At 53.5% G+C, this 27311-nt stretch overlaps 1 protein-coding gene across 5 annotated transcripts; it reads left to right on the top strand.

Annotated features, from left to right (window-relative positions):
* The first annotated feature begins 1463 nt into the window (after window positions 1-1463).
* FBXO41 (F-box protein 41) lies at window positions 1464-27298 on the top strand. 5 transcript variants are annotated; one of them, XM_081068538.1, is made up of 13 exons: window positions 1464-1846; window positions 2606-2751; window positions 13766-14785; window positions 16284-16509; window positions 16996-17069; window positions 17343-17701; window positions 18504-18745; window positions 18977-19092; window positions 19198-19575; window positions 21152-21270; window positions 21448-21606; window positions 22773-22888; window positions 23021-27298. In XM_081068538.1, the coding sequence occupies exons 3-13, from the start codon at window positions 13905-13907 to the stop codon at window positions 23081-23083; spliced, it is 2733 nt and encodes a 910-aa protein (XP_080924664.1). In that variant the 5' UTR covers window positions 1464-1846; window positions 2606-2751; window positions 13766-13904; the 3' UTR covers window positions 23084-27298. The 5 variants fall into 5 exon arrangements, with proteins under 5 accessions (XP_080924664.1, XP_080924663.1, XP_080924667.1 ...); XM_081068540.1 differs by lacking the exon at window positions 2606-2751 and having other exon boundaries at window positions 1469-1846; window positions 19198-19350; window positions 19480-19575; XM_081068537.1 differs by lacking the exon at window positions 2606-2751.
* The last annotated feature ends 13 nt before the right edge of the window (window positions 27299-27311 follow it).

The raw sequence follows: 27311 nt of genomic DNA on the forward strand, positions 1-27311 counted from the left end.
TTTCGTCTGTATGGATAAGCAGGTGGATTTAGGGAATCTGCATTTTGGCAGGGGAAGACTCAGTGGACTTAATACAGCAAAAGGGTGGCAGGAAGTCACTGTATTTAACCATAGATTTGGGGATTTGGTAGCTTGAGTTCAAGTCCTGACTGTGCCATTTTTGAGCTCTGAACTTGAGCTTCCCCATCTGTAAAGTGGGGATAATAATAATACTTACTTGATAGGTTTATTAGGATGATTGAATAATATGCATAAAAATGATTAGTACGATGCTTGGCACTTGGTTAATAGGAGCTGTTACCATTTAGGTCTTAGGAGAAGTGATTTCTCATTCCTTTAATCTCAGACTTTCTCGAGGAGGAAAGAAATTCAGGAGCTTGGGGAAGGAGAACATTTGGGGGAGGTGAGAGTTTGACCTGACTGGCCACTATTCAGCCTCACTCCTTATTAAACTTGCCTCTCTCTGAGAGTCACCTGCCAAATCTACAAATTATCCTTTCTGAAACTAAATGCCCAATGCCTCTGCCTTAGCACGAGTAGGATGGGATCAAGGAAAGTCCCCATCAGCCTCATTCATTGGAGAATCCTGGGGCTACACTGGATTTCTGCTCTGCTGCAACTGGACTGCAACTCATGGCCTTGGCACTGAACCCGGCCCAAGCCGGTCTCTGTGCCTTTGCCCACGCACCACCCCTAGCATGAAGTGCCATCTCTCCTTTTCCTCATCCAAAACCCCACTCTGCCCTGGGGTTGGTAGCCCCAGCACCCTGATTTCTCAGGTCCCACTCAGCTCTGTGGATTTCCTCCAAGCCTAGGACAGCTAGACTGTTCCTGCTTCAACAGCTGGATATGGCTTAAGCCAAGGGCAGGGCCTTCTCCCGTAACCAATTCTGAGGTGGGGTTGGGTGGGAAAGAACCAGGGCTAGAGGCCACTGCCCGTTTTCTCCACCTCTAAGTGGGGATTGGATTTGTCATGGGGACATGTGCTCCTTGATGGCACCCTCAAGGGTGAGATTCAGAGCCTGGCCGCAGCCACTTCCAACGCCCCTGGTTCCCTAGGGATGCCCAGAGGGAACCGACCCATGTAGAGACTACGCATGTGACCCGAGGTCACCAAGTGCACAACACAGGCGGCAGCCCACGAGGCCACTTAGGGACGGTGGCGCATATCCCAGGAGTAGTACAGCCTGCCTTCCCACTTCCGATCCCACAGAACTGCCCACCCCAGGATTTGCCCTGAATGGGGAGGCCCAGTCCAGAGTGGGAGGGCTAGCGTGGAGAAGTTCCACTCAAGGGTGGGCAGCAGCAGAGGCCACAACCAGAGGTGCCGGAGCAGGGAGAGCGGAAGGGGAAGACCGAACTGAGGAGGAGTGCAGCCGGAGCGGTCCCTGCACGCCCTGGGCGGCGCTGCGGACCCCTCCCGCATCGAAACCACCTGCAGAGGCAAACGTGGGGTCCCGGCGCAGCCGCTTCTGGTGGCATCTGCCGCTCCCCGGCTCGCAGGAGAGCCCGCCCCGGAGGAGGGGCCGGCTCCGCCCCACCTCCTCACTGCCTCCCTCCCTCTTCCTTTCCCTTCCTCGGGCCGCGCGCCCCCTCCTCCCTCCTCCTCCTCCATCCTTCCCCCACCCGGTTTGTGGGCCCCTCCCGCTGCGACTGACTGGGAGGCTTGGCCGCCCCCGCCCCGAGAGGGAGGCGGGGGCGCGAGCCGCGGCGGCCACCCGAGGCTGCAGAGGGGAACGAGATCCGAGGCCCCGAGGCGGCCCTGCATCTGGACCAGGCACGCGGGGGCTGCCTCTGCACCCCAGCCGAGGGCCGCCGGGCCTGGCCTCGCCGCGGGGTGGAGGAGGTAAGGGCGAGTCACGGGCGCGCTGCGGGACCGCTCCTGGAGAGAGGAGGCAGGGAGGACCCCAGCCGCTGTCTCCTCCTCCGCCGCCGCTGCTACAACCCTCTGGAGGCCCGGAGGCTGCCAGACCAGGCCCAGCCAGAGGCAAAGAAAGGGTTAATTTAAGGAATTAAAATCAGAACAATTTGAGACCAGGCTTCCCCTCCCCCTCCCCCTCTCGCCAGTCGCTCCCCGAGCCAGGTTGGGGGGCGGGGCGGGGCGGGCTCCAGACCTCTGGGGCTGTGGACCTTGGAGAACAGGGGCCAGAGGGAGGGAGGAGGAAGAGCACCCTCAAACCTCAGCCCCCCCCACCTGCTTCTGAAAGGTGGGGGAGGGGCTTGGTCTTGAGGCCTGGCTAGGCACCTGTGCGGCTGTCTGAGGGTGGGTGGGTTTGGGTGTCTGTGTGCGTGCCGGTGTGCACGTGTGATGCTCTGGAGGTGTGCATGTGTGTGCCCGCATGTTTCTGTCTCCTCATATCCCCGGTGCCGCTGCCGGTGACTGTTCCCACAGTGATCTGGATTCGTGTGCCCCACTGCATTGCTTTGCATGTGAGTGTGTGACACGCTGCCTGTGTGCTCTTTACATAGTCTGCCTGTGAATAGGAGTGGGGCCTGCTCTCTCCTTAGGTTGAGTCTGCAGCGAGGGGCCCAGATGGCTTTCTGGGTGTGGGTCCAGGTGCTGGAGCCATGTGTGTGTGACCTTGGGAGGTGTGTGCATTCGCAGGAGCCGGAGATGAGAGGGAGCTTAGAACAGAAAGGGCAGTGTCAGGACGCCAGGAAGCAGACGACTGAATGCATTGACTCCTGTGGGTCTTCACCAAGCTGGAGTGACCTCTCTGGGAAGTACACATGGCAGGACCACAGCCTCAGGTGTGGAGAGCCAGTGCCCCGCCTTCTTGGGGGATTCAGAGGGATTTAGAGAGTCAGGGGGACTTCCTTTATTCCCCATCCACAGGGACACCTCCTGCAACCTCCCCTTCCTTAGAATACCTCTTCCACCTGCTGGCAGATGTCTCCTGAAAGCACTGAGCTTAGAGCTTCATTTCTTTGGTCTATGAAGACACCATTAACATTCAAACCTTTCTCCCTGTAATTTCTACCTTCTCTGCTCCTTTCCTGCATGTAGATTTTATATGAAAAGAGGGAGAAAGTGCTGTTGGGCTCAGACAGCCAGTGGGAGGGAGAGGAGATGCCAGTGGCATGGTGGGGATTTGGGGGTAAGGGGATGACCATAAAAAACAAGTTCTGCTAACTTCTCAGTTTTGTCTGATCTTCATTTAACAGAGAAAGGGACAGAGAAGGGGAATTTGTTGATACCCACACACTTGTTCCTAGATTTAGGGATGCCTAGCTTGTTTTTGTGTTTGGAATATTTGTAACAGGAAGGTGGCCAGGGTTATTGAAAGGTTATTGCCATTCTGCCTTTGAATTCCCTGGACTTTCCTACCTCTCTGGTAGCATACCACACCCTTTATTTATTCATTCAACAAATATTTATTGATTGCTACTATGAGCCAACCTGTAAATATTCTAGTATTGGTGTGACATTCCACTCCCAATGAGAAGGAACATAGTGTTGGGACACTATGAGCGTGAATTTCAAAGTCAAGTAGTACTGGCTTTGAAATTAGCTTGTCATTGTTTCAGCTAGTCACTGGTGTGTAACAAACCTCCCCAGAATATAGGGGCTTAAAACAGTAGTGATTTATTACTTCTCATGATCTGTGGGTTGGTGTGACTGTGGCTGTGGGCTGACTTGGCACCTCTCAGCTTCATTGAGAGACGGACTGGAAAGGAACACCAAGATGGACTTTCATCCTTTAGGGACTCTCTATACATGGCATCTATCTAATCATGCAGTTGTCTAGCCCAAGATTTTACATGGCAGCTGGATCCCAAGAAGAAGGATTCTAAGAGGATAAGCCCTAAGGTACAACTGCTTATCAAATCTCTGCCTGCTTCAGGCTTGGTAATATCTTATTGGCCAAGCAAATCATGTGGCCAAGCATTGAGTCAATGTGGCAGGGGACGACATAAAAGCAAGCATACTGGGAGGCATGGCTCACTGGGGGCCAAAGCAACAGTGTTACAGTCTCTTATTGGCCTTGGGAAAATGATTTGGCCACTCTGAGCCTCAACGTCCTCATCCTAAAATGGAGAGGATACCACTTACTTGGCAGCACTGTTGTGAGAATTAAATGAGAAGTGTAATGTCTGACCAGAATCATTAGTAGGTAAATGTTCACTGTTTTATCAGACTGCAAGCACCATGAAAGCATGACTGTCTTACTCACGTTTGTGTCCCCATTGCCTGGTACAGGCCTTGTGTTTGACATCTCTTTGATGGGTGGATATAATAGAATGAAGCAGACAAGTCCTAAGCCTTGGAGCTCTGCTAGAACAATGGTGTCATGAAGACACAGCAAGTCCTTACCTCCCAGTGGGCAATGAGCAGAGCCAGGAAGACTTGTTATTCAAAGTGATTCTTGGATTGATTTAATTGTAACCAAATTCACCCGGTTCCATGAGGATGAGTGGTGGAAATCTCTTTGGTTACATAAAGCAATCAATTCATCTGTTATTCAGTGTGATTCCTCTAAGAATATACTAATGTCAAGGGATCCAAGATGATGGAGTAGGTGAACACTGTGCTTGCATTCTTATGTGAACACATTAAGATTACAACTAAATTATAGAACAATCAATTCAGAGAACCATCTGAAGTCTAGCCAAACAGAAGTCCTATAACCAAAAATATAAAGAAGAAGCTACGTCGAGACTGGTAGGAGGGGCAGATATGTGGAACAGGCCCCACACCTGCATGTGGCAGTTGAGAATCAGGAGGGATATCTCGGCCGCCTTGGTTCCCCCTGGAGGAGTGAGGGACCCCAGCCCCCCCCACACCAGGCTCTCCAGCCTGGACTACTGGTGCCGAGAAGAGGAGCCCCACAACATCTGGCTGTGAAAAACAGTGGGGATTTTGACTGTTCGGGTGGGCCAGAAGGCTATGGGAAACCCAGAGGTCCTCTTAACAGCCCGCACATAGACTCACTCAATCACAGGCACTCACCTTGGGCTCTAGCAGAGGGACAGTGACTCGGGGCCTCGGAGATACACAGGGAAGCAGACTGAGGTATGTGGCTTTGTGGGGAGAACTGGAGGACAGTCAGCATTTTCCCAGTGAGGGGTTCACCTTTCGTGCAGCTGGCAGTCAGGTGCCATCTTTCCTGTGTTGAGCCTGCCCTCTCTAGCCAAATCGGAATCTGATTGGTCTTGTGAACTCTGGAGCTCTGTCCTGCTGACTCACTGGGACCCCACCCCACCCAACTCTCACACTGCCAGAGACACTTTCTCCTGGAGCAGCCAGTCTTGCCTGCCTGCATTGCATTCTTTCTTGGAAAACTATCAGAGTTCGGCAGGCTGCAGGTGGGTGGTGACAGCTCTAAGATTTTTGCTGAGTCGCTCCAGGCTCAGCACTGACACCAAACCCTAACTTACATTAACCTGGTGACCACAATTCTTCCCACTCTGGTGACTCCCTGAGACCCTGCCTCACCCAATTCAAATACTGCATGAGGCATTATTAGTAGCTGAATCTTAAGGGAGCCAGCATGTGGCAGCAGGCCTTGGGGTGTCCTGGCTTTTTGTGGAGCTACCCCAGACACAATACTGGTGGCAGCTGTTCTGTTTGCAGCGTGCCCTCTCCCACATGCTTCCAGGGTTAGCACAGGCAGCAAACAACTGTGGATCACTTTGTAGTTGCTACCCGGTAGCCCCCAGCCAGCACAGGCAGTGGCTGACCTAGGCCTGCATTGGAGCCCCTCCCAAAAGGCCCCAGAAGCAACATACTTGAAGGTTGGTTCAAACCACAGCCCAGTTAAATCACCACCTAGTTAGCCCCACAAGCAGCACACACAAAGAGCAGTCTCAACAGGCACCAGAGCCCCCTGGGTTGAATCCCACTCAGTGGGGTAAGCCTCCCACACAGCAGCCTGTAAGCTGTAGATGTGGCCAAACCCCACAGCCAGTCAGCCTGAAGGTCAACATCCCTCACTGACATGCCAACAGCAACCAAGGCTCTGCTATGACAGGAAGGAACACACAACCCACACAAGGGACACTCCTGGAGCTCCTGCCTCAGGTGACCAGGGAGACTGTGCAACTGGGCCCCATAGGACACCCACCTGGCCAAGACTGGGAGACATAGCAGATCTACCTAATACACAGAAACAAACACATAAAGGCAGCCAAAATGAGGAAACAAAGAAATGTGTCCCAAATGAAAGAACAGGAGAAAACTCCAGAAAAAGAACTAAGCAAAATGGAGATAAGCAACTTACCAGAGACAGAGTTCAAAATAATGATTATAAGGATGCTCTAGGAACTTAGTGAGAACTTCAACAAAGAGATAGCAAGCATTAAAAAGGACACCCCCATAGAAATGATAAAAAAGAACCAGTCAGCGGTGAAGAATACAATAACTTAAATGAAGATTGCACTGGAAGTTCACAGTGTGAGGGATATAAATGATGAACGTCTAAGTATTACCTTGTCTTGTACACCTGAAACATAAATAAATAAATAAATAAATAAATAAATAAATAAATAAATAAATAAATTTAAAAAACAAAACAAAACAGATTGCACTGGAAGGAATCACCAGCAGACTAGATGGAGCAGAGGATCGAATCAGCGATTTGGAAGACAAGGTAACATAAAATACCCAATCAGAACAGCTAAAAGAAAAAAGAATCCAAAAAAATGAGGATAATTTAAGAGACCTCTGGGACAACATCAAGTGTAACAACATTCGTATCATAGGGGTACCAGAAGCAGAAGAGAGAAAGGAAGATTGAGAATCTATTTGAAAAAATAATGACTGAAAAATTTCCTAACCTGGCCAAGGATTCAAAGCTGGTAGAGCGTTAGAAACTGTATCAATGGTCTAGATAGAAGAAGATAGTAGATCTGGAGCAGTGGCTATAGGAAAAGCAAGACATAGAGTCAAATATTTAGAAGGCAGTATTGACAAAAATCAGCAACTGATGAGATCTGAGGGGGACTTTGAGAATTCAGCAATGCCTCGGGGGCTGCATCCAGGGTGCTGAGTAGATAATGAAGATGTTGGTCAAGATGAGAAACATGAGAAAGCAGGTCTCCTGGTGAGTATTGTGGTATAGTGAATTCACTATTACTATATGACACTGAGCCACCTACATTGAAATATCTATTTCATCCTGCCCTCCCTACTCGTTGCTTCTAAGAAGCACTTACAAAGAAAAGAAAAAAAGAATCGCTATAAATTTCAGGTCTAAGGCATTGAGTTATCCGTGCCTAGGGCTAGTGGAAGTGATGGTGTAAGTTAGAATTAGGTTATTTCTAAGAAGCATTTAAATATCTTCAGGTGTCTCTCATTTTAACTACTGCTTCTGGATTCTCCCATGCTGCTTCCTCCCCTTCACAAGTTGAATTTGTGTCCATTCACTGTCTCTACTCACAACCTTACTCCACTCTCTCCTCAACCCACATTAGCCAGGCTCATCACAGCAACCCTCTCTAAAGTCACCAGTGGACCTTTATTTTCCACCTCTGCTGTGACTGGTCAGCTCCTGTTATTTCCACTGTTATATAAACTATTGCCTGCTGCTTCCTTGACATCTTCCCCTCCCTAAGGTTTCCACCAGAATTCCCATTTCTGCTGCTGGTTCTGAGGAACTTCTTGATTCGTCTCCCTCCTCTGCCTCTCTGAGGGTCTACCTTTGCCCCCTGCTCTCCTCTCTCTGTACCTTCTCCCTGGTCCTGCTCATCACTTTTGTTTTTATGTTCAAATTGCCAAAACTGTATTTTTGGCTCCATGTTGCAAACGATATACTGAATATCTCTACTTCCAAGGCCCAGCCCACTGGAACCTCAAACTCATGGACTCTACAGCCAAACTCATTCTCTCTCCCCAAAACCTGCCCTCCTCTTCCCTCTTTACTGAACCACATCGCCATCTACCTAGATGCTCCAAACCCAAACCTGAGCCCGATCCTTGACTCTTCCTTTTTGTACCTTTACAGTCATTCTGTCACCAAGCCTTCTCCACTCTCTTCCTTAATTATTCCCATATCCATCCATCTCCTCATTTGCACTCCTGCTACATTGACTAACAATTTCTACTTCCAATGTTCCAACAGCCTTCTTCCTGTAGTCCATTCTCTAAACTGTACCTGATTAAGTCCTTGCTATTCCATCATTCCACAACCAACCCCCCAATTCCTCAAGCTGAGTTAATTGGAGAATCCTGTGCCAGCCTCTTGCATAGCATTTATTTCATGGCTGTATCATCCAAAATCTCCGTCTGCCCCAGGAGATCATCAGCTGCTTGAAGGCAAGGGTTGGATGTTGTTCGTCTGTGTGTGTCCTCAATATACCTAGCACAACACCTGGCATAGTTCATAGTACCTACAGCGTAGGTACTCAGTAAATGTACACTGAATGAACCCATGTGTGAATAGAGCTTAGGAGAGAATTGTAGATTAGAAATACAGATTTGCCAGAGTGTCAGTTAGGACGTTTGATTACAAGTGACAGAAATCCAACCCAAACTATTTTAAGCAAAAAAAGATATGTACCAATTCATATAACTGGAAAGAAGGGGGTTAAGTGGATCTTGGGCATAACTGTATCCAAGTTCTCAAAAATGGAGTGAGGACTCTCTCTCTAGCTCTTGGCTCAGCTTTACTCTGAGTGTTGCCACCTTTTCCCCCCGACCATGTATGAGTTTTCTCCCTGTGGCGGGTGAGGGTTACACAAGGCCATGGACAGCTTTATCATCCTAGCACGTGATCTTGGGGAGACAAGAGGACCCCTTAATCTTTCATATAAATTCCCAGTGAAAGACTCTGTTGGCTCAGCCTGAGGAATGTATCCATCCCTGGGTCAATCATTATGGCCAAGAAGATGGGGGACTATGATTGGCCAGGCCTGGATCATGTGTCCACCCTCTTAGGATTGGCAGCCCTGTCAGAACCACATGGAGCAGGGAGTGGTAGCTCACCAAGGAAAGGACAAGATATTGCTATTACTAAAAGGTGAACAAGACTGGCTAGGCAGATAATAATGTCAACTATAGAGATTCTCAGTGACCACGTGGTAGTGAAAGCCATGAAAATGCAAGATTATCTGTGTTTCTGGCAGAGTCAACATGTGAGAATGTGGGAGTAAACAGGAACCAGAGAAGACACACATCTTGAGATGGTTAATCTTGTTTGAGGAGATGAGGCTCACATACCTGAAAGCCTTAAAAAAAAAAAAAAAGGCTAATGTCTCTGATTAGTTCTTCTACCCAAAGAAAACCTTGAACTGGACTTATCGAAAGTAAACTTGAGAGAGGCATCTTAGACGGAGGAAGGAGCATAACAGGTCCCAGGGATACTGAGGAGGCAGGGCTAGGCTGAAAAAGGAGGCAGGTCTTAGGGCTGCAGAGGTCGCTGATTTGGGAAGACTAGAATACAAAGGAAAACCTTCAACTGTTCTGTCATGGTGCACATAGTACAGGATTGTGATGGAATCTGAACAGACAATACTTCTGTTTTTCTTTTAATTCCTCTCCCTCCTTCCCCTGCCTCCATCACCTTCTTGCGTGCATTCAGGCAAAGCTTCATACCCATGCTGAGGAGGTGTGGACATTTAGGCAAAAACATTCCTAAGAATCATTCATAATCATTCCTCAACTCCAGCAAATGGAGGGAAACTCTGGGGTTGGCCTCAGGTGAAGAGCCACCTGGACCTACAAGCCCCTTCCTACCTCTACCTTGTGCGCACACAGGCTTGTACTCCCAATCTTTCCCTGTCCCCTGCTGGAGCAGGGTACTAGGCAAGCAAAGGGCCTATAGGGAGGGGAGGAAGGCCCTGAAATGTGCCCCCACCAGCACTAGCTGGGATGAACAGCACACACAAGTGCCCTGACCCCAGGCTGCCACACATTAGAGAATAACCCTGTTCCTGAACAGTCGTGTGTGTGTGTGTGTGTGTGTGTGTGTGTGTGTGTGTGTGTGTACTGAATTCTATTTATAATATCCCTGGTCACTTTGCCAACGTCTTCAGTTGTATCTATAGTTATTAGTCTATTCAGGTTTTCTATTTCTTCTTGAATCAATTTTGATAATTTATATTTTCCTAGAAAAGCATTCAGTTCATCCAGATTTTCAAAATTTGGGGCCAAGAGTTGTACCTGGTAGCAGTTCAGTAATTTGAAAACAACCTCTGTGGGTTATATTCCTTTTCTCACGATAGTGTTATGTATTTGTTTTCTGTCTTTTTTTCTCTTTGAATTTATCAGAGGGCTATTTATTTTGTTGGTCTTTTCAGAAAACCATCTTTTGGATTTACCTCCCAAGGCTACTTTGGGGGTTTTAATATAGCTAGAGGAAGGTAATTTAAAAATATTAGTTTTTTAAAAAAAGAAATTTAAGTCCCTGTCTTATACAGACTAAGGTATTTTGGGGTGGAATAATCTGATATCTAGGATTTGCTCAAAATTAGCCATTGGTGGGGGTGGGAGAAGTGTGAAGCAAGGTAGCAATATACAGATGAAAGAAAATTGGCTGTAAGTTGATAACAGTTGAAATTGGAAGACAAGTTACATAGAATTCATCATCGTATTCTATTTTTGAATATGTATAAAAATGTCCGTAACAAAAAATTGGTGGTTGTTTTTTTGATCCTTGTCTCACCACACATACCAAAAATTTCTAGATGGATTAAAACTCCAATGTATAAAAGGAACCACACAGCTTGAGGTATTTGCATGCAACCAACATTCAGTGGTCCCAGGTCCATAGCATGGTTCACTTGCTAGGCCAGCTGGTGAGGACGAGGTTCTCTGCTCCCCATTGGCTGCTCTGGTTCTGCTGTTTCAGAGCTGCCCTAGTCCTTTGTGCTCTGTGTCCTGAGGACCATTGAGGAGTACCCTCCCATTGGTGCAGGCTTGGTGGGTGGGGAACTTTAGGGCCTTTGTTTTCTAGGTTTGCTTTTTTTTTTTTTTTTTCTGGCAATACAATTCCCTTAATCATTAGGAAGCTTTCAGTCAATTTGCATTCAGTCATCCCCAGAGCTATTAACCAAACTAGAGACCTCACTGGAAGTTATAATTCTTGAATGGAGTCCCTGGTGATGGTGTTGGGGAAGGAGGAGGGGTTGTCTCTTAGCAACAGGCCTTGGTGCTCTGCACATCCCAGGAGCCCACAGTTCTGTGGCCTCTAGCTAAGCTTCTGCCACAGGGCAATTCAAACCCTACTCTAGGGTGGGAGGCAGAGTTCATTTGCCCCTTCCCACTCAAGTTGCCTCCCAGTGGGAGGCTGCTTCTAATGGAAGCAATGGTTGCCTCTGTCAAGCTGGGGGTGCACAGCAGGAGGGGTTCAGGAGGGCCTGAGGAGTCAATAGCCTCTCAGGCTCCAAGCTTGTCTCCCTCTGTGTTTCCAGCCTCCCTGTCTTTGCTTGAGCTGACTTTAGCTAGAAGCAGAGAACTGCCTCTTAATTATCTGACTCTCAGCCATATTGGATTACTGGCCTCAGGCAGAAAGAGCTTTTCTGAGCAAAGCCACATTTTATTCCTTTCTGCTTTCAGATGGGGCCCTTTCAGCCAGAGTGTGTCTGTTTCTTCTTGGACTTTACTGAGGCCCTGGGAAAGGTCCTACCCCAACATTGTGACATTTTTCTACAAGTCCCCTCAAGCTCCAGCCTTGGTAGGAACATCAGCTGAGTTCCAGAGGCAGTGGGAACGTTTACTCAGCTGCTTTGTTGCTGTGCAGCAGGGATCACAAACTTCTGAGTGGGGAAATTGGTTCTATCTTACTCCCCACCTCAGGTTAGCTGATTCCTTCTTATGGTCTGTTGCGTTTTAAAAACTCCATTTCTGATTCTAATTTCTGGGTTAGGACTTTTTCCTGGTGCAAGTTAACAGACCCAACTCCAACTGGCTTAAACAAAGAAAGGACTTGATTGGCTCACAGAATTGAACATACCAGGATCTCAAACAGTGTCTGTGAGGAGTCTGTCTTTCTCCACCTCAGTTCTTTGTGTTGGCTTCATTCCCAGGTGCTTCCTCCCAAAGATAGCCCTCACACCTCTGGCCCTCCCCATCAGCTTAGAAACCTGAGCCCACAGAGAATGCTTTCCCCCAGGAATTCCAGAGAAGTCCTGGAGAAATGACTCCTTGACTCAATGAGAAAAGACTCATTGACTCAACGTGGGTGTTCTGTGCCAGGACTCTGATTGGCCAGGCCTGCATCACATTCTTACCCCTGGAGCCAGGGGTGGACCATCAACCCCCACCCAGGCCATGTGGACTGAGAAAGTTGGGAAGGAAGAATGGTTCCCCAGGGTCAATGTAGGGTGCTGTTTTCAGGAGGAGGACTAGGTCCTGAGCTAGCAAACGGAATAGACATCCACTCGTACTACCACGTGGAAATGCAAAAGCAAACGGAAGTCAAGAGCAGGTTGGGACGGAGAGGCAAAGCTGAAACACAATGGCTTAAAGGTGAGTTAACCTGTGCTGGTGAATCAGACTTCCTGGGGAGAGGATAGGAGCAAAGGAGGCACGAAGGCAGCTCTTCCATCCGGCGACAGGAAGATTAGGAAGGCAGCCAGAAGAGGAGGTCAGAGAACCCAAGAGGGGCAATAGCCTATGCAGACCGAGGGGTCAGGAGTATCAGCCAAGGGACCAAGTGGGTGAAGACCCTTGGTGACAGCTGAATTGTCTGACTAGCAAGTTAGGAAGAGGACTGCAGTGAGGAATGGGGTAGAGATCCCACAAGGCAGGGGAAGGGTGAACGGAAGCCAGAGATGAAGGGGAATGGGCAGCAGGATTGGCTAAGACCAGGGGCGGGATTCCAGGAAAGGCTGGTGGCTTGTGCCAGAAGGGGCCTAGGGAGGACAAATACTGTGGCCTTTAGAGCAAAGAGCAGGGCAGGGGCACTTACTAGAGACCAATCTAGCAAAGAAGTCTGAGAAAAGAACCTAGGTGCCTAGAGTGGCTGGGATGGGTATGGTACAGAAGCAGCGACAGGAACAGACAGTGAGACACACAGAGGTATCATCCGGTGAGGTGACAACTTGGTCACTGCAACATGGTACCAATAGTCCAGGCTGTCTTATGGTTTGCATGACATGGAAATAAGCATCTTCTTTTAAGGATATATATATATATATAAATCTTTTGAGATGTTTTTGAGATGTAATATACATATAGTGAAGTACATATAGTACACTAACTAATCCTAAGTACACAGCTTGATTGTTTACATATGTATACACCTGTGTAACCACCACTCACATCGAGGTATAGAACATTTTCAGCATTCCTCCTGTCCCTTCCCTGTCCACAGAGCCACCAGGGGTAACCTCCGTTCTAACTTTGTCATCTTCAATTTAGTCTGTTCTTGGACTCCACATATATGAAATCTTGCAGTATGCACTGTAAACTGGCTTCTTTCAAGTAACGTAACACTGAGTGGATTCATCCCTGTTGTTGCACGTACCAATGGTTCCTTTTCTTCCTGCTGGGTAATATTCCTTTATGAATATAGCACAGTTTATTCATTCTACTGATGATGGGCACTTAGATTATGCCCAGGTTGGAACTATTATAAATAAGACTAATGCCTTTTTCTTGTCTTAAAGAATTCTCATTCTTTCTCACTTGTTCATGGACAGGCCCTCGCACAGGTACCACAGCAGGCCAGCCCTTCTCTGGGAGGTCAGGCCATCGGTCTCCCCTCACCCCTCGCTTCTGGACACGTTTTCTGGGGAAGTCAATTACGTCACGGGTGGGGGAATACGGGCTGGGAGGAGGGGGAACAGGGATACCCCCTCCAAAGACTTACTCTTTCTCTTCTAGCCTCCTCGCCCCTGGCTGCAGGCACCCTGAGCCTTCCTGATCCTGCAGGGGGGCTCGCCCACAGCGCCCCATGAGTGCACCCGGCTGACTGGCGGGGGCGGCCGCGGTGGAGCCCGGGCGCCGCGCGGGCGGCGGGGCCATGGCCTCGCTGGACCTGCCGTACCGCTGCCCCCGCTGCGGGGAGCACAAGCGCTTCCGCAGCCTGTCGTCCCTGCGCGCGCACCTGGAGTACAGCCACACGTATGAGACGCTCTACATCCTCTCCAAGACCAACAGCATCTGCGACGGCGCCGCCGCCTCCGGCTTCCCGCTGGCGCCCGAGCCCGCCGCCCTGCTGGCCGTGCCCGGCGCGCGGCGCGAGGTCTTCGAGAGCACGTCCTTCCAGGGCAAGGAGCAGGCGGCCGGGCCTTCGTCCGCCACGCCCCACCTGCTGCACCACCACCACCACCACGCGCCCCTCGCCCACTTCCCCAGCGACCTGGTGCCCGCCGGCCTGCCCTGCGAGGAGCTGGCCGAGCCGGGCCTCGTGCCCGCTGCCGCCGCGCGCTACGCGCTGCGCGAGATCGAGATCCCGCTGGGGGAGCTGTTCGCCCGCAAGTCCGTGGCCTCCTCGGCCTGCTCGACGCCGCCGCCCGGCCCCGGCCCAGGGCCTTGCCCCGGGCCCGCGTCCGCCTCCCCTGCATCCCCCTCGCCCGCCGATGTGGCTTACGAGGAGGGCCTGGCGCGCCTCAAGATCCGGGCGCTGGAGAAGCTGGAGGTGGACCGGCGGCTGGAGCGGCTGAGTGAGGAGGTGGAGCAGAAGATCGCGGGCCAGGTGGGCCGGCTGCAGGCCGAGCTGGAGCGCAAGGCGGCGGAGCTGGAGACGGCGAGGCAGGAGAGCGCGCGGCTGGGGCGAGAGAAGGAGGAGCTGGAGGAGCGCGCGTCTGAGCTCTCCCGCCAGGTGGACGTGAGTGTGGAGCTGCTGGCCTCGCTCAAGCAGGACCTGGTGCACAAGGAGCAGGAGCTGAGCCGCAAGCAGCAGTGAGTGGCTCACAAGGCCCTGTGGATGGGTGTGCCTGCAAATGTACCTGAGCGCGTGACCCTGTGTCTCTGTGCCCCTGCCACCACCCTGTGTGGCGATGAGTGTGTCTGTGTCTGCGGCCAGGGCTCATGGGATCTGTGGCCAAGAACATACAATAGTGGGTTATGTGGGGCCAAGAGTGTTAGGACAGTGTGTTTAAGACCGTGAGTCCAAGACAGTATGACCGTTCGCCTGCCTGTAAAGACTGTTTCTCTTCTCTATTCTGGCAGGCAAGCCCAGCTCCTATTATGGCACCAGATCCTTTTTACTTTTGCCCACTTAAAGACATAGTTCAAGTCTCCCTTCTCCCTTTGCACTTACCAGATTTTCCCTATCTACTGTATCATTCCCAAAAGCATATAAACATAAGCTCTTTTCTTCCATTGGACATAACCCTACCCCACCCTTCAGCTACTGCCCCTTTTCTCTCCCTCTTACAGAATAACCCTCCAGTTCATCTTCCTGGTCTCCAATTTCTTTCCCCACATTCTCTCTGATCAGGTGTCCACCTCCACCACTGCCCTCCATGTCACCAACAACCTTCATGTTACCAAGGCGAAGCCATCATCTTACTTGGCCCATGCGCATCATTTGACACAACTGATCCTGGAAATGCTTTCTTCACTTGGCTTCCAGGATACTCTCCCGCGATCTCCTTCTATCTTTTGTCTGTTTCTTCTCAGTCTTTTCTGCTGGCTTCTCCTTATTTCGCTGGTCTTTAAATGTAGAATTATGAAATATATAGATGTCATTTATCTGTCCCCACAGAGATACAAGCTCCATGGGGGCAGGACTTTTCCCCCTGCTTTGTTCACTGCTGTGTCCCCAATACCTAGGACAGTGCCTGGCTGAGAAGGTGCTCAGTGTTGAGTGGATGCATGAACAACTGAATGTATTTGGGAGTAAATACTCTTGTGACTCTTAAGTGTGCTCTGTGTACGTCCGACTTCTGGAGGTTGGTGCAACTGGAGGTATGCTTCTCCATCTGAGAACGCTTCTCAAAATGTGTGTGTGTGTTTGTGTTGGTGCAACTGTGCCTGTCTCAGAATGTGTGTGCCTGTGAATGGACATATATGAGTAGAGGTACATCAGTGTGGGGCTGTGTATTGGGCTGTGTGTGTACGTAGCTATGTGACTGTGTGCCTGTGTTTCTGGAGGAGGGAGGTGGCTGTGAGTGACTGAGTATGCCTATGAGTATTTCTGTGGGGAGCAGGATGTCTGGTTTTGTGTTTGGAGCTGGATGGGTGGGGTGTGAGTGTTTGCTTTGGAGTGTATGCTGGCATTTCTGTATGTGCCATCATGTGGGGCAGTGTACCTGGGCCTGTTCTGCGTGTCCCCGTGTCATCATCAGCAGATACCGTGAGTAACTGTGCCCATGTCACTCCCCACTGGCCTCCTCCAGAGGGTGGGCGGGTAGCGAGGCCAAGGCACTGGGGTAAGAGACTGCTCCGGGCCCAGGGAGGTGGTGCAGATTGATCAGTTCCTGAAGGAGACGGCGGCGCGGGAGGCCAGCGCCAAGCTGCGGCTACAGCAATTCATTGAGGAGCTCCTAGAGCGGGCTGATCGCGCCGAACGGCAGCTCCAGGTCATCAGCAGCAGCTGTGGCAGCACACCAAGCACCAGCCTGGGCCGTGGAGCTGGGGGAAGTGGTGCTGGGCCTGGGACCCGGGGACCAGGCAGATTGGTGAGTTCCTACCTGCCTTCCCTCCTTCACCCGCACACCGGGCCCACAACTCCCCTCACATGTGGCCTGCCATCCCCCCTGTAATGCTCCATGCTGCCCCTCCTTTGTCTCTCCCCCATGAGCAGACTCCAGGAGGGGACTGAAGTAGGTGTCTAGGCACAGAGAGGCCCCTCTGATTGGGCAGAAGTGCAGGCCCCAAGGCTGTCGTGAGGTGTGATTCGTGGGCCCATCTTTGCCCATCCCTGTAAATGAGAGCCCAGGAGCCATAAGCCGGGTCTGGGTGCTGGGTGGCTGTGGAGAGGAGGCCTGGTGTGCCTGCCTCTATGGGCTGTCTGTCTGTCTATTTGTCCATCTTTCCCAACTGTTTTCCTTCTTCTCTCTCCTCTCTTCTCTCCTTCTTATACCCTGTTTTTCCTGCTCCTTCTCATCCTCTTGCCTCCTCTGCCCCACCCCCATTCCTTTCCCTCCTGCTCTGGGGGCCCACAGCGAGAACACCATGCAGGCCCGGCCATGCCTAGCACGTACGCGGTGTCACGGCATGGCTCCTCTCCCAGCACAGGGTAAGCCTTGGGCCTGGCCCGCCCCACACAGCCCACCCTCACCCTGGAAAGATCCACTGGCCCACTGGATGGCTGACCTGTCTGGGGGCTTGGCTCCTCCTTCCCCCATCCTCCTTGGGTCACCTCTGTCTGCCTTTCCACACTCATAGGGGGCTCTTGAAAAGTACGGTGGGTGGACGTCCCTTTGCTGGTGGTAGGGGTCGTGTGGGGAGTTCAGGTAGGCCTGTTCGCTGACCCTTCTCACTCCTTACTATCTGGTCCTCCCCACCCCAGGGCCTCGAGCCGTGTCCCAGCTGCATCCCAGAGCTCAGGTTGCTATGACAGTGACAGTCTGGAGTTGCCCCGGCCAGAAGAAGGGGCCCCAGAGGACAGCGGCCCTGGGGGCTTGGGCACACGGGCCCAGGCTGCCAACGGTGGCTCAGAGCGAACCCAGCCCCCTCGAAGTTCAGGCCTGCGGCGCCAGGCCATCCAGAACTGGCAGCGCCGACCCCGCCGACACAGCACAGAGGGGGAGGAAGGTGACGTCTCGGATGTGGGCTCCCGAACCACTGAGTCAGAGGCTGAGGGCCCCTCGGACACCCCCCGCCCTGGGCCTGCTGTGGCTGGGCCATTGAGCAGCTGCCGGCTCTCAGGTGAGTCCTGGGAGGGTGGGCAGAGAGGCCAGGCTTTTCCATGGTGCTGGCCCTCTCAGGGGACAAGGGCTGAGGCAGTACCCCTCCTGGGCTCCTGCACCTCCTTTTCCCTTGCCCCAGGCTCCCCATGACAAACTCCCTCCCACAGTGCCCTGCAAGTCCGGGGCCGGAATTCGTGCGATGGGACTGCAGCACAGGGCACAGGTCCGGTATTAGACACAGGATGCCACATCTAAGGGGCTCCGTTTATATGTGGGCTCATTGACATTTACAGGAGAGTAGCTGAGTGTTGTTGACTCCAGACTCTGAACCCCCTGGAGCCGCTGGGGAGAGCACCATCACATGTACGCACAAGACCATACACATATGTGGGTGGGTCAGGGTCAGAATGTGAAAGGGTTCGGGTCGGGGTATATGGCTACGCCCGTGACTGCTCTGGGCAGACTCTCGCCTGCCTTCTGCTCACAGAGACCCAGTCTATGTCTCCCATCCATGCCCTAGCCCTCCAAACCCTTTCCTTCTCCAAACTTGACTCGGTTGCCTTATCTAGGGGATGACTTTGGAGTATATGATAATAATATGATCTTAAGACTTCACTTGAGGAAAGGCCACCTTTTTCTAATTTGCAAAATGAGGAATGAGGGTGATACCCAGGAGGGGAAGCAGAGGCCCCATGTCCTTCCTCCCAAGGCTGGTCCCCGGGCACGGGTCTCACGTGCCCCTACCTCCTGAACCTTACCTCAGTTCCCCATCCTAATGCTGGCCTTTGACCCTCGACACTTGACTTCCTGGTGTTGTGCAGCCCGCTCTGAGGGAGGCAGTGCACGGGGTCGGCGAGCAGAGAGGGGCAGCCCCTCACGCTCCAACGAGGTCATCAGCCCAGAGATCCTCAAGATGCGAGCCGCCCTATTCTGCATCTTCACCTACCTGGACACACGCACACTGCTGCATGCCGCCGAGGTCTGCCGGGACTGGCGCTTCGTGGCCCGCCACCCCGCTGTCTGGACACGGGTGCTGCTTGAGAACGCCCGTGTCTGTTCCAAGGTGCCTGTCCCTGCCCGCTGCCCCTGCCCTCCCACGCACCCCTGCTGTGAACTCACCTTCCCATCCCTAGAGGCTGGCTCATCCAGGTGTGGTCTTTGCAACCCTTACAACACCCCCGCTCCTGCTTGGTCCCCTGAAATGCTCTCAGGAGGCCCCCTGTCCTACAGCTGGTCCACCTCCAGCCAGCCAAGCTCAGCCCCTCAGCCCCAGGTAACCGCTGTCTCCCTGCAGTTCCTGGCAATGCTGGCTCAGTGGTGCACCCAGGCCCACTCGCTGACACTGCAGAACCTGAAACCCCGGCAGCGGGGCAAGAAGGAGAGCAAGGAGGAGTACGCCCGGAGCACCCGGTGAGGCCATGGTGGCTGGTTGGGTGGGGAGGTGGTGCCCCTGGGGAGGCTTCCCAGAGGAGGAGGTGGCCACAAGCAGCTCTCTGACCTCTCGGCCATCCCCAGGGGCTGCCTGGAAGCAGGGCTGGAGTCCCTGCTGAAGGCTGCAGGGGGCAACCTGCTGATCCTGCGCATTTCCCACTGTCCCAACATCCTCACTGACCGTTCGCTCTGGCTGGCCAGCTGCTACTGCCGCGCCCTGCAGGCTGTCACCTATAGGTGGGTCCACCGCACCAGAGCAAGTCCCACGCCTTGCTCTGCAGGCAAAGGGACTCAAGACTCTGTGGCCCCAGAGAAGGGAGCAGAGGGCCACCAGGGTGGGTTGCCCCAGCTTTGTCTTTTCAACAGGAGCGCCACGGACCCGGTGGGCCACGAGGTCATTTGGGCGCTGGGCGCTGGCTGCAGAGAGATTGTCTCCCTCCAGGTGGCACCACTTCATCCCTGGTGAGCCCTGGCAGGGGTGGGCCAGGGGCAGAGGTGGGCAGGGTCTGGGGTTACGGACTAAGCAGATGTGGGCCCACTCCATCAGTTGGTTGGGGCGACAGGTTTGCATTATCAATCTGTATTTAGGCATTAGGAGCAGGGCTTAAAATCAGACCTGAGGTCGTGCCCTGGCTTACTAGCAGTGTGATTCTGGGCAACCCAGTCATGCCTCACTTTCAACACCTGCAAAGTGAACGTGAAGTGATCTGTCGACCTTATTAGGACTGTTGCTGTTTCAAATGAGTGTGTCCGTAAAGCCTGCAGGGCCCACAGTGAGTGCTGAGTAAACGCAGACAGGTAGGTTTGGCATATGAAAGGCAGTGCAGGGCTGGTCAGCCTATAAAGTACAAAAGAGCTGGTTATTAGCGAATCAAGGGTGTGAGGTCACTCATGGCTCTTCAGACGTGTTGGGCTTTTCTGCTCCCTGCACCTTGCCCTGCAAGCCCTCTCTCCAAGTGTCCGCTCCTCCCAGATCCTCCAGTGTCCCTTCACTAACACCCTGGTCCAATTTGTCACTGCTCCCCTGCCCGCATTCCTTCTGCACCTGTCCCGACCCCGGCTGTAGTCTGTTCTGCAACCACTTCTCTGTGTTCCAGTCTCAGTAGACTCACGGTTCTCAGGTAGAGGCTGCAAATGTCTGTTTCCACATCCCTGGTACCAAGCGCGCCGCAGACACTAGAGCGACATCTGTGGCCTTGGCGAGTGTTGAGAGATGAAGTGTTTAGGGAAATGGCAAGTTTGGTGTGAGTGTTGGGCAGAGCTGAGTGAGTGTGGAAAAGCAGGTTCTGCAAGGTCAGGAAGGCCTGGCCTAAGGGGTTTAGTTTTGTGGGTATTTTTTAGATTTTTCTATTGGCGAAGGGGAACAGGACTTTATTGGGGAACAGTGTGTACTTCCAGGACTTTTTTCCAAGTCAAGTTGTTGTCCTTTCAGTCTTAGTTGTGGAGCTGAGCTGCGCCCTCCACAACTAAGACTGAAAGGACAACAACTTGAAGGGGTTTAGATTTTTGCATTTTATCTAGAAAGTGCTGGAAAGCAATTGGGGGATTTTACATCTTAAAGAACTGGATTGATTACATCGGGTGGATAACACTCTTTGTCCTCCTTTCCTCCCTCTGTCCACTCTTTGAGGCCAGGGACCATGTCAGTATTGTCACTACTCTATCCCCAGGGTCTTGCTCAGTTACCCTTGGCTCTAGTAGACACTTAAAACCGTGAATGAGTGAGAGAATGTAGGAATGACTGGCTCACCGTCAGCAGCTTGGAGGATGAATTGGCAGGGAAACGAGTTATAATCCAGATGAATATTGATGGTGGTCTGAACTGTGGGTTGCAGACTTATTCGGGAATCAGAATCCGCAGGTCTTGGCAGAGGTGAGAGAGGAGGAGGCAGGGATGATCCCAGGTTTCAGACTTGAGCAGCTGGGTGGTTGGTGGAGCCCTTGCCCGAGGCGACCCTGCAGGAAGGGTGGGCTTGGGGTGTCTAGCAACCAGTGGCTTCCCTGATGGCCCTTCCCGCCCCTCCCCCCCACTCTCCAGCCAGCAGCCCACACGCTTCAGTAACCGCTGCCTGCAGATGATCGGTCGCTGTTGGCCCCACCTCCGGGCCCTGGGGGTTGGGGGCGCCGGCTGTGGGGTGCAGGGCCTGGCATCACTCGGTGAGTCTTTCCGTGGGACTGAGGTGGGGCTTAGTGGAAAGCAGGCCTGGGTGCAACACCGAAATCCCAGAGGGCCTGGGGCTGCAGTGTGGGTGGTGGCAGGAGCATCGGGGCACTGGGCAGGAGGTGTCCTGGGGAGTTTTCAGCAGGACCTCCCTTCTTCCTCCCTCTTCCTAGCGAGAAACTGCATGCGGCTGCAGGTCCTGGAGCTGGACCACGTGTCAGAGATCACCCAGGAGGTGGCGGCTGAGGTCTGCCGAGAAGGCCTGAAAGGACTGGAGATGCTGGTGCTCACGGCCACCCCCGTCACCCCCAAGGCCCTGCTTCATTTTAACAGTGAGCAATGGGAATGCAGGCTGGGGGTACACGTGTCACCTCTTACCAGGCCTTGTCAGCAAGTAGCATAACCAGCTTCCTGTCACTCCTACTCAGCCAGCACTAGCACTGGGGGCACACTGACCAGGGCTCTAGCCCTGGCTTTGCTCCCAGTGCCTTCTGAGACCAGTGTGGCATTCGAGGCCAAATAGTTCAATTCGATAGATATCGACTGCCCTGTGCTCTGTCCATCGTCTGCCCCAGGTGAGCCTCCAGCCAAGGGCAGGGGCCGGAGAGTAGACAGGTTAAGAGCACAGGTTCCAGAGCTGGACTGACCTGGCTCTCAGTTCCGACTCTACTGCATATTAGCTGTGTGACTTCGACTTCTTTGAGTTCTATATCCCCATCTTCTAAGCTGGCTTTCTAGAATGACTGGGAGGACTAGATGAGATAAAGTGTGTGAGCCTCCAAGGACAGTTCTCAGGGGGAAGACTCCTCTCGTCCTGGTATGGACTCCAAGTCATGCTTGTTCTGGCCCCGCCGGCCTCCAGCCGCCCAGTGCACTCCCAGTCATCCCTCCACTTTCACTGAGGATGTGGGTGACCAGCTCGGGCTGCTCACGCCCATCAAGTGAGACCCCCATGCAGGACCATTTGGCCCCTGGCCAAACCCCGTGTCCTGAGCCCTGAAGGTTCCTCGACCTCATTATCTCCAGCATCCTTTGCTTCCCTCGCCTTCAGCCTCCAGGACCTTCTCTTCTTCCGTGACCGCATGGCAACATCCAGCCCCTAAGGCCTATGCTCCCATTTGGTTTGCTCCCTGTCTCCCCTCCTCCATGCTCCAGCCGAGATCCATCTGCCTCATGTCAGCTGCTCTGTCCTTTTAATTCATTGCCGAGTGCTCAGGCCATAGCACAACTATCCCCTCTGCCAGGGAAGTTCCCAGAGCCCCTGCACACTTGCCTGTTGCCCACTAACCCTCCAGACTCTACCACAGCCTCTGCTATTTGACCTCACCTTCCTCCTCCTGTTGTCCTGTTGAGCCCCTGAGTGGTGTGGGTCTTCTCTCCTCTTTATGCCTGACGCTTACTGTCTCTCAGTAGGTTCTGATTTTATTAGTGAGAGGAGAGGAGGCAGCCCCACTGCCCAGGCCAAACATGCGTCTCCACCTTACCCACCTTTTCGTAGGCATTTGCCGGAACCTCAAGTCCATCGTGGTCCAGATTGGGATTGCCGATTATTTTAAAGAGCCCAGTAGTCCCGAGGCCCAGAAGCTGTTTGAGGACATGGTGACAAAACTCCAGGTGAGGAATTGGCTCTGAGGCTACCCAAGACCCCCCGTGGCACCCCTTGTCTGGGGCTGGTGGGCTGAGTGTGTGATGGGAGGGCCCCAACTGTCTGGCCCTGAGGGGCACTAACCCAGGTGTGGTCTGCAGGCCCTGCGACGGAGGCCCGGCTTCTCTAAGATCCTGCACGTCAAGGTGGAAGGCGGCTGCTAACCCGGGGAGGGGGCGGCAGGGCCCCTGCCAGCCCCACACCAGGGCACTCTCTTTGGACCTCCAGAGGGACCCTGATTTGGACTAGACTTTCAGAGGCCTCGTGTTATCCCTGGCTTCCAGGGAGGGGTCGACAGTTTCCTGTCCTCCTCCTCCTGGGACAGTGGAGCAACAGGCTTGACCCTGGGCACTGCCTCACCAGGGCAGGGGCTTGGACAGCAGCTGCCCCGGCCCCCACCACACCCCCAGCTGGAGCAGCCTTCTGGGCACAGCCAGCTAGGAACTGAGTTCCCACCAGCACCTGGTACCATTGCCCCAAGGATGTGCAATAACCACCCAGTGGCTCCTTGGCTGCTCAGGCTGCTTGGGCAGGCGTCACCTTCCTGGGACCCAGCATCCCAGGCAGAGGCCTCTGCCGGACTCCAGGCCAGAGGGCGCTCTGCAAGGCAGCTCAGACTTGGCATGGAGGGCTCTTGTCCCCGCCCTGCCCTGTCCCAACCCTCTGTGGGGCACCCCCTTCAGACAACCCACCTGGGCACTGCGTCCACCTTCTCCAGGTTAACACAGACAGGCCTAGGGGTCTGGGCATGTGGTCAGTTCAAGATGGGGGGCAGGGGTACAGTGAGGTAGTGAGAGTGGGCTTGGAAGGGCAAAACATTCACCCAGAACTCCCCAGGACCTCGAGGCCATCCTTCCCAAAGGGGGAAATTGCTAGGAAGAGAAAAAAACTGTCTATTGCTGTAGAAAAGACAAGGCCCGTCCTCCCAGCCATCACATATCCAAACACACCAGAGCTCAATTCCAAGCTAAAATGTGCATGTTTCCATACCTATCAGCAATCCCGAGCCTCTGGTGGCGCAAGGCCCCCGCCCTGGGAAACCCTGTCACCTGTGAGAAGCTGTACCTGTCCTAAAGGAATGACCTTCTCATCCAGGTGCTGGGGCAGGACTCTGATGGCCGTTGGGTCCCCAGGGCTATGTGGGAGGGAGGGACTGGCCTGCCCTCTGTGCAGGGGCCTGGGGGAGAGGGGAGGAGGGCGGTTCGGCTTCTTTCTTCATCTGGCTAGCTTGCTTGAAGATGTGGGAGCTAGGCCCGTGGGGCCAAGAATGAGGAAGAACACCCTCATTGGATTTGTCCCCCTCCTGGGTCTTCACTGCCCCCTCTCCCCCCGGCTGAAGGCTCTCCTGGGGGTGTTCTGCCTGCGGGCAGTCCTGGGGCCCCACCCAGAGCTGCTTGGCTTAGAAGCTATAGAAGCAAGTAGGGGTTTTCACAGGTCCCAGCACTAAGGCTCTAAAGACTTAGGTCTCCCCCAGATTCCTCCTCGGAACTCCCAGTGGCTCAGAGGTCATAGGTCCTGCCGACCTTCCTTTGGAAAGTTCTTTCAGATGTTCACCTAGATCCATCTTCAGGTTTCCTGCTCTCCTGCACGGGACTGGCTCTCAGTCCTAACCACTAGACAGCTGGTCCTGACGGGCTGGGCTCATCTAGTTCCTTAGTCCTTTCCAGAAATCCAACTTGCGGCCACAACCACATCAAGACCCAGCCCATCTACCCTGCGCTGAGTCCTCCAGAGCTCGGCCCAACTCAGCAGTGCACGCAGCTGCCCCGGCTCCCCACTCGGCCATGCGGCTTTTCATTGTTGCTGACTTCCTCCCATGGCTTGTTCTGGCCCTGCCCTTTGCAGACCCCCAAGTACCAAGGAGTCATGTTGGCAACTCCCTGTCTGTTCCTGCACAAAGCCTTGGCTGTGCGGCATTCCCACCCCAGAGCAGCCGGCTCCACTGACCACCCCCTCCCTAGCCCTGTCCCCAGGAGTCCCAGGAGGGAGAAGCACAACTTTTCTGGCCTGGAAGGGAAGTGGGGGTCCACTCAAGACCTGGCTGCCCTGGGTACATCAGCCCTCCCTTCCGACTGCATCCTCTAGAGCCCTCCTCCCTGACCCCAGGACCAGAGGTGCTGCCCTCCCCGTCTCGGGACAAAGCACAAAGGGACACCCTGCATGGCCAGAGCCTGCCCTATCGAGGGGCTTGTTTCTGCCCCAGGAAGCCTCCGTCCCCTGGGCAATTTTTCCTGTGGCGGGTGCCTACCAGAATGCCTTTCCTTTCCTGGGAAAGGAAGTCGGTGCATGGGCAGTGAGCTCGAGTGGGTGAAAGGTGGTGCTGAAAGGTGCTGCAATGACTGGTGCCAGTATTAGCATCATGCACTCATTCATTTGTGCAACGGCCCTGAGCACCACCAGCACAGTGGGCAATGGTGAACAACACCCCCTCTCCTGCTGGGGGGAAGTTTGCCTCTCAAGTTTGGCTGTTTCCAGGAAACCCAGCAAGTGCCCCACCCTGTATTTTCCAGCCAAGTGTGGGAAGGATGTGTGGGAGTGCACATTACACAGGTCCAAGCCTCCGCCAAGGGGAGCGCAATGGGGTCACAGCACGTCCCATGTCACACCTGCCCCTGGGGTTGATGGACGTGCGGCCTGGCCTTCCTGCCTGCCCCAGGAACTGGCAGGTTAGCAGGCTCCCACCCCTACCAACTCCATGCAAATTTTTGCCTTTCATGGGGATGAGGCCGTTTACTGAGGGTGGTAGCTTTTAAAGGCTGGGGTGCTCCATTGGTTCCCTTCTTTGGCAACAATCAGCTAGGACTGAGGATGGGGAAAGGGATAAAGGGCCCTGCCATCCCAAGGAAGCACCTCATCCTTCACTCACCCAAAGGAGAACCCTCTTCCGTCTCACACCTAATGATGCAAAGAGCAATGTCAGAGAGCAAACCTGCTCCAGGGGTCCCCGGCAGGTGTAGAGGTCCAATGGGTGTAGCCCCTCGGTGTCCCTAACCTTGCTGTACCAAACTGCCCAGCCCTAGCACCTGGGCCCATCAGTGGACCTGGCTCGAGTACTTAGTCTTGTTTATTCGGGCTGCCTCACCACACCGGCAGGGAACAAAGGAGATGCTGTATGCAGCCCTGAGGGGGAGGGAGTGGGTTGCCCAGAACCATGGCTTTTCACTGGCCAGGAGAAACCACCTAACAGCCAAGGCAGCTCGTTTTCCTAGTCCCATGAGAATAGTTTAAGCCAGCCAGCCCCTTAGGAGTTTGCTTCCAAAAAAAAAAGAAAAAAGAAAAACAAAGCCACCTTCCCCAAGGCCTGCTGCTCCAAGGGTTGGCTCCATGCTTTGCCTTTGGGTTCTGCCAGCCCCCCTGGTCCTGGTCTCTAGTCCTTTGGGCCCTACGTGGGGAGCTGCCCAGGCCCCAGTCCCTCTAAGGCGCTAAGTTGAAGACCTTTCCAGGGTGACTATTGGTGCCAAAGACCCAATTCCTGGAGGACTTGGGGGTGGTTACAGGCAAGATGGTGTGTGGGTGCAGGGCCCCAAGTGCCCAGAGAAGTTAACTCAAACTGATGGATGAGCCCCAGCCTATCAGTCCGATGTGTAACTTCCCACCCCAGGGGCCTGGCACGTCTCTAGCCCTTCTGGCCATGCTTTCTCACCCAGCCTTGTCCCAGGCCTGCATTTCTGTATATATTGCTGTGTTACGTATGTATTTATTCCTGGATAAGTGTGTTCATCTGCAGCCCTTGCCTGAGGATAAGTTGTAGGATTGGGTGAAGATCAGAATACCAGGGCCGACTAAGGCGACCAGCTCCTACTCCCTCCCTAACCCCTTGGGACCCTGGCCAGTCCCAAGGCTGCCCTGACAATCAGGCAGGCTTCCACACCGTGAGCCCAACGCTGGCATGGCCTCGGGGGCTTGGGCTCCCCAGCCTCAGCTCTGCCCTGGCAGGGGTCCTGCATTCAGGTGCAGAGGCCTGAGGTGACCTAAGCCTGCCTTGTGGCTGGTGCCAGTAGGTTTGGCTCCCGTGGGCACTGCCAGTGGGGACTTCCACAGCTGACCCCCAGGCCCTGCCTTCCCCGCACAGCCAGGCCGCGACTGGCCTGAGCTGTGAGAGGCTAGCTTTCCCCACCCCAAGCACATCAGGCAGAGGGGTGGAGAGCACTTTTTGGTTTCGTTTCTGAAGTGGTGCCTGTACCTCCAGCCCCCAGGGGGCCTTCCCTGGCCCCACTTCTCTGCCCCACCCAGGCATCACCATCCCAGCACTTTGCTCCATGTCACCCATAGATGCCCTTTGCTGAATGTACCTGAGTGTATGTATCTGAAAAAGGACTCACATGGGCATCAGAGAATTTACGGCTTTGTATCCAATAAAAGATGGTGAAACTGGAAGAGCTGCCTCAGGGA

This window comes from Rhinolophus hipposideros (genome assembly GCF_964194185.1).
Source record: "Rhinolophus hipposideros genome assembly, chromosome: 12".
NCBI classification, from domain to species: Eukaryota; Metazoa; Chordata; class Mammalia; order Chiroptera; family Rhinolophidae; genus Rhinolophus; species Rhinolophus hipposideros.

Coding starts and splice junctions, on each gene's coding strand:
- FBXO41 (XM_081068538.1), top strand. CDS start 13,905: ATGGCCTCGCTGGACCTGCCGTACCGCTGCCCCCGCTGCGGGGAGCAC. Junction 19,093..19,197: donor GAGTACGCCCGGAGCACCCG/GTGAGGCCATGG, acceptor GGCCATCCCCAG/GGGCTGCCTGGAAGCAGGGC. Junction 22,889..23,020: donor ACATGGTGACAAAACTCCAG/GTGAGGAATTGG, acceptor TGTGGTCTGCAG/GCCCTGCGACGGAGGCCCGG.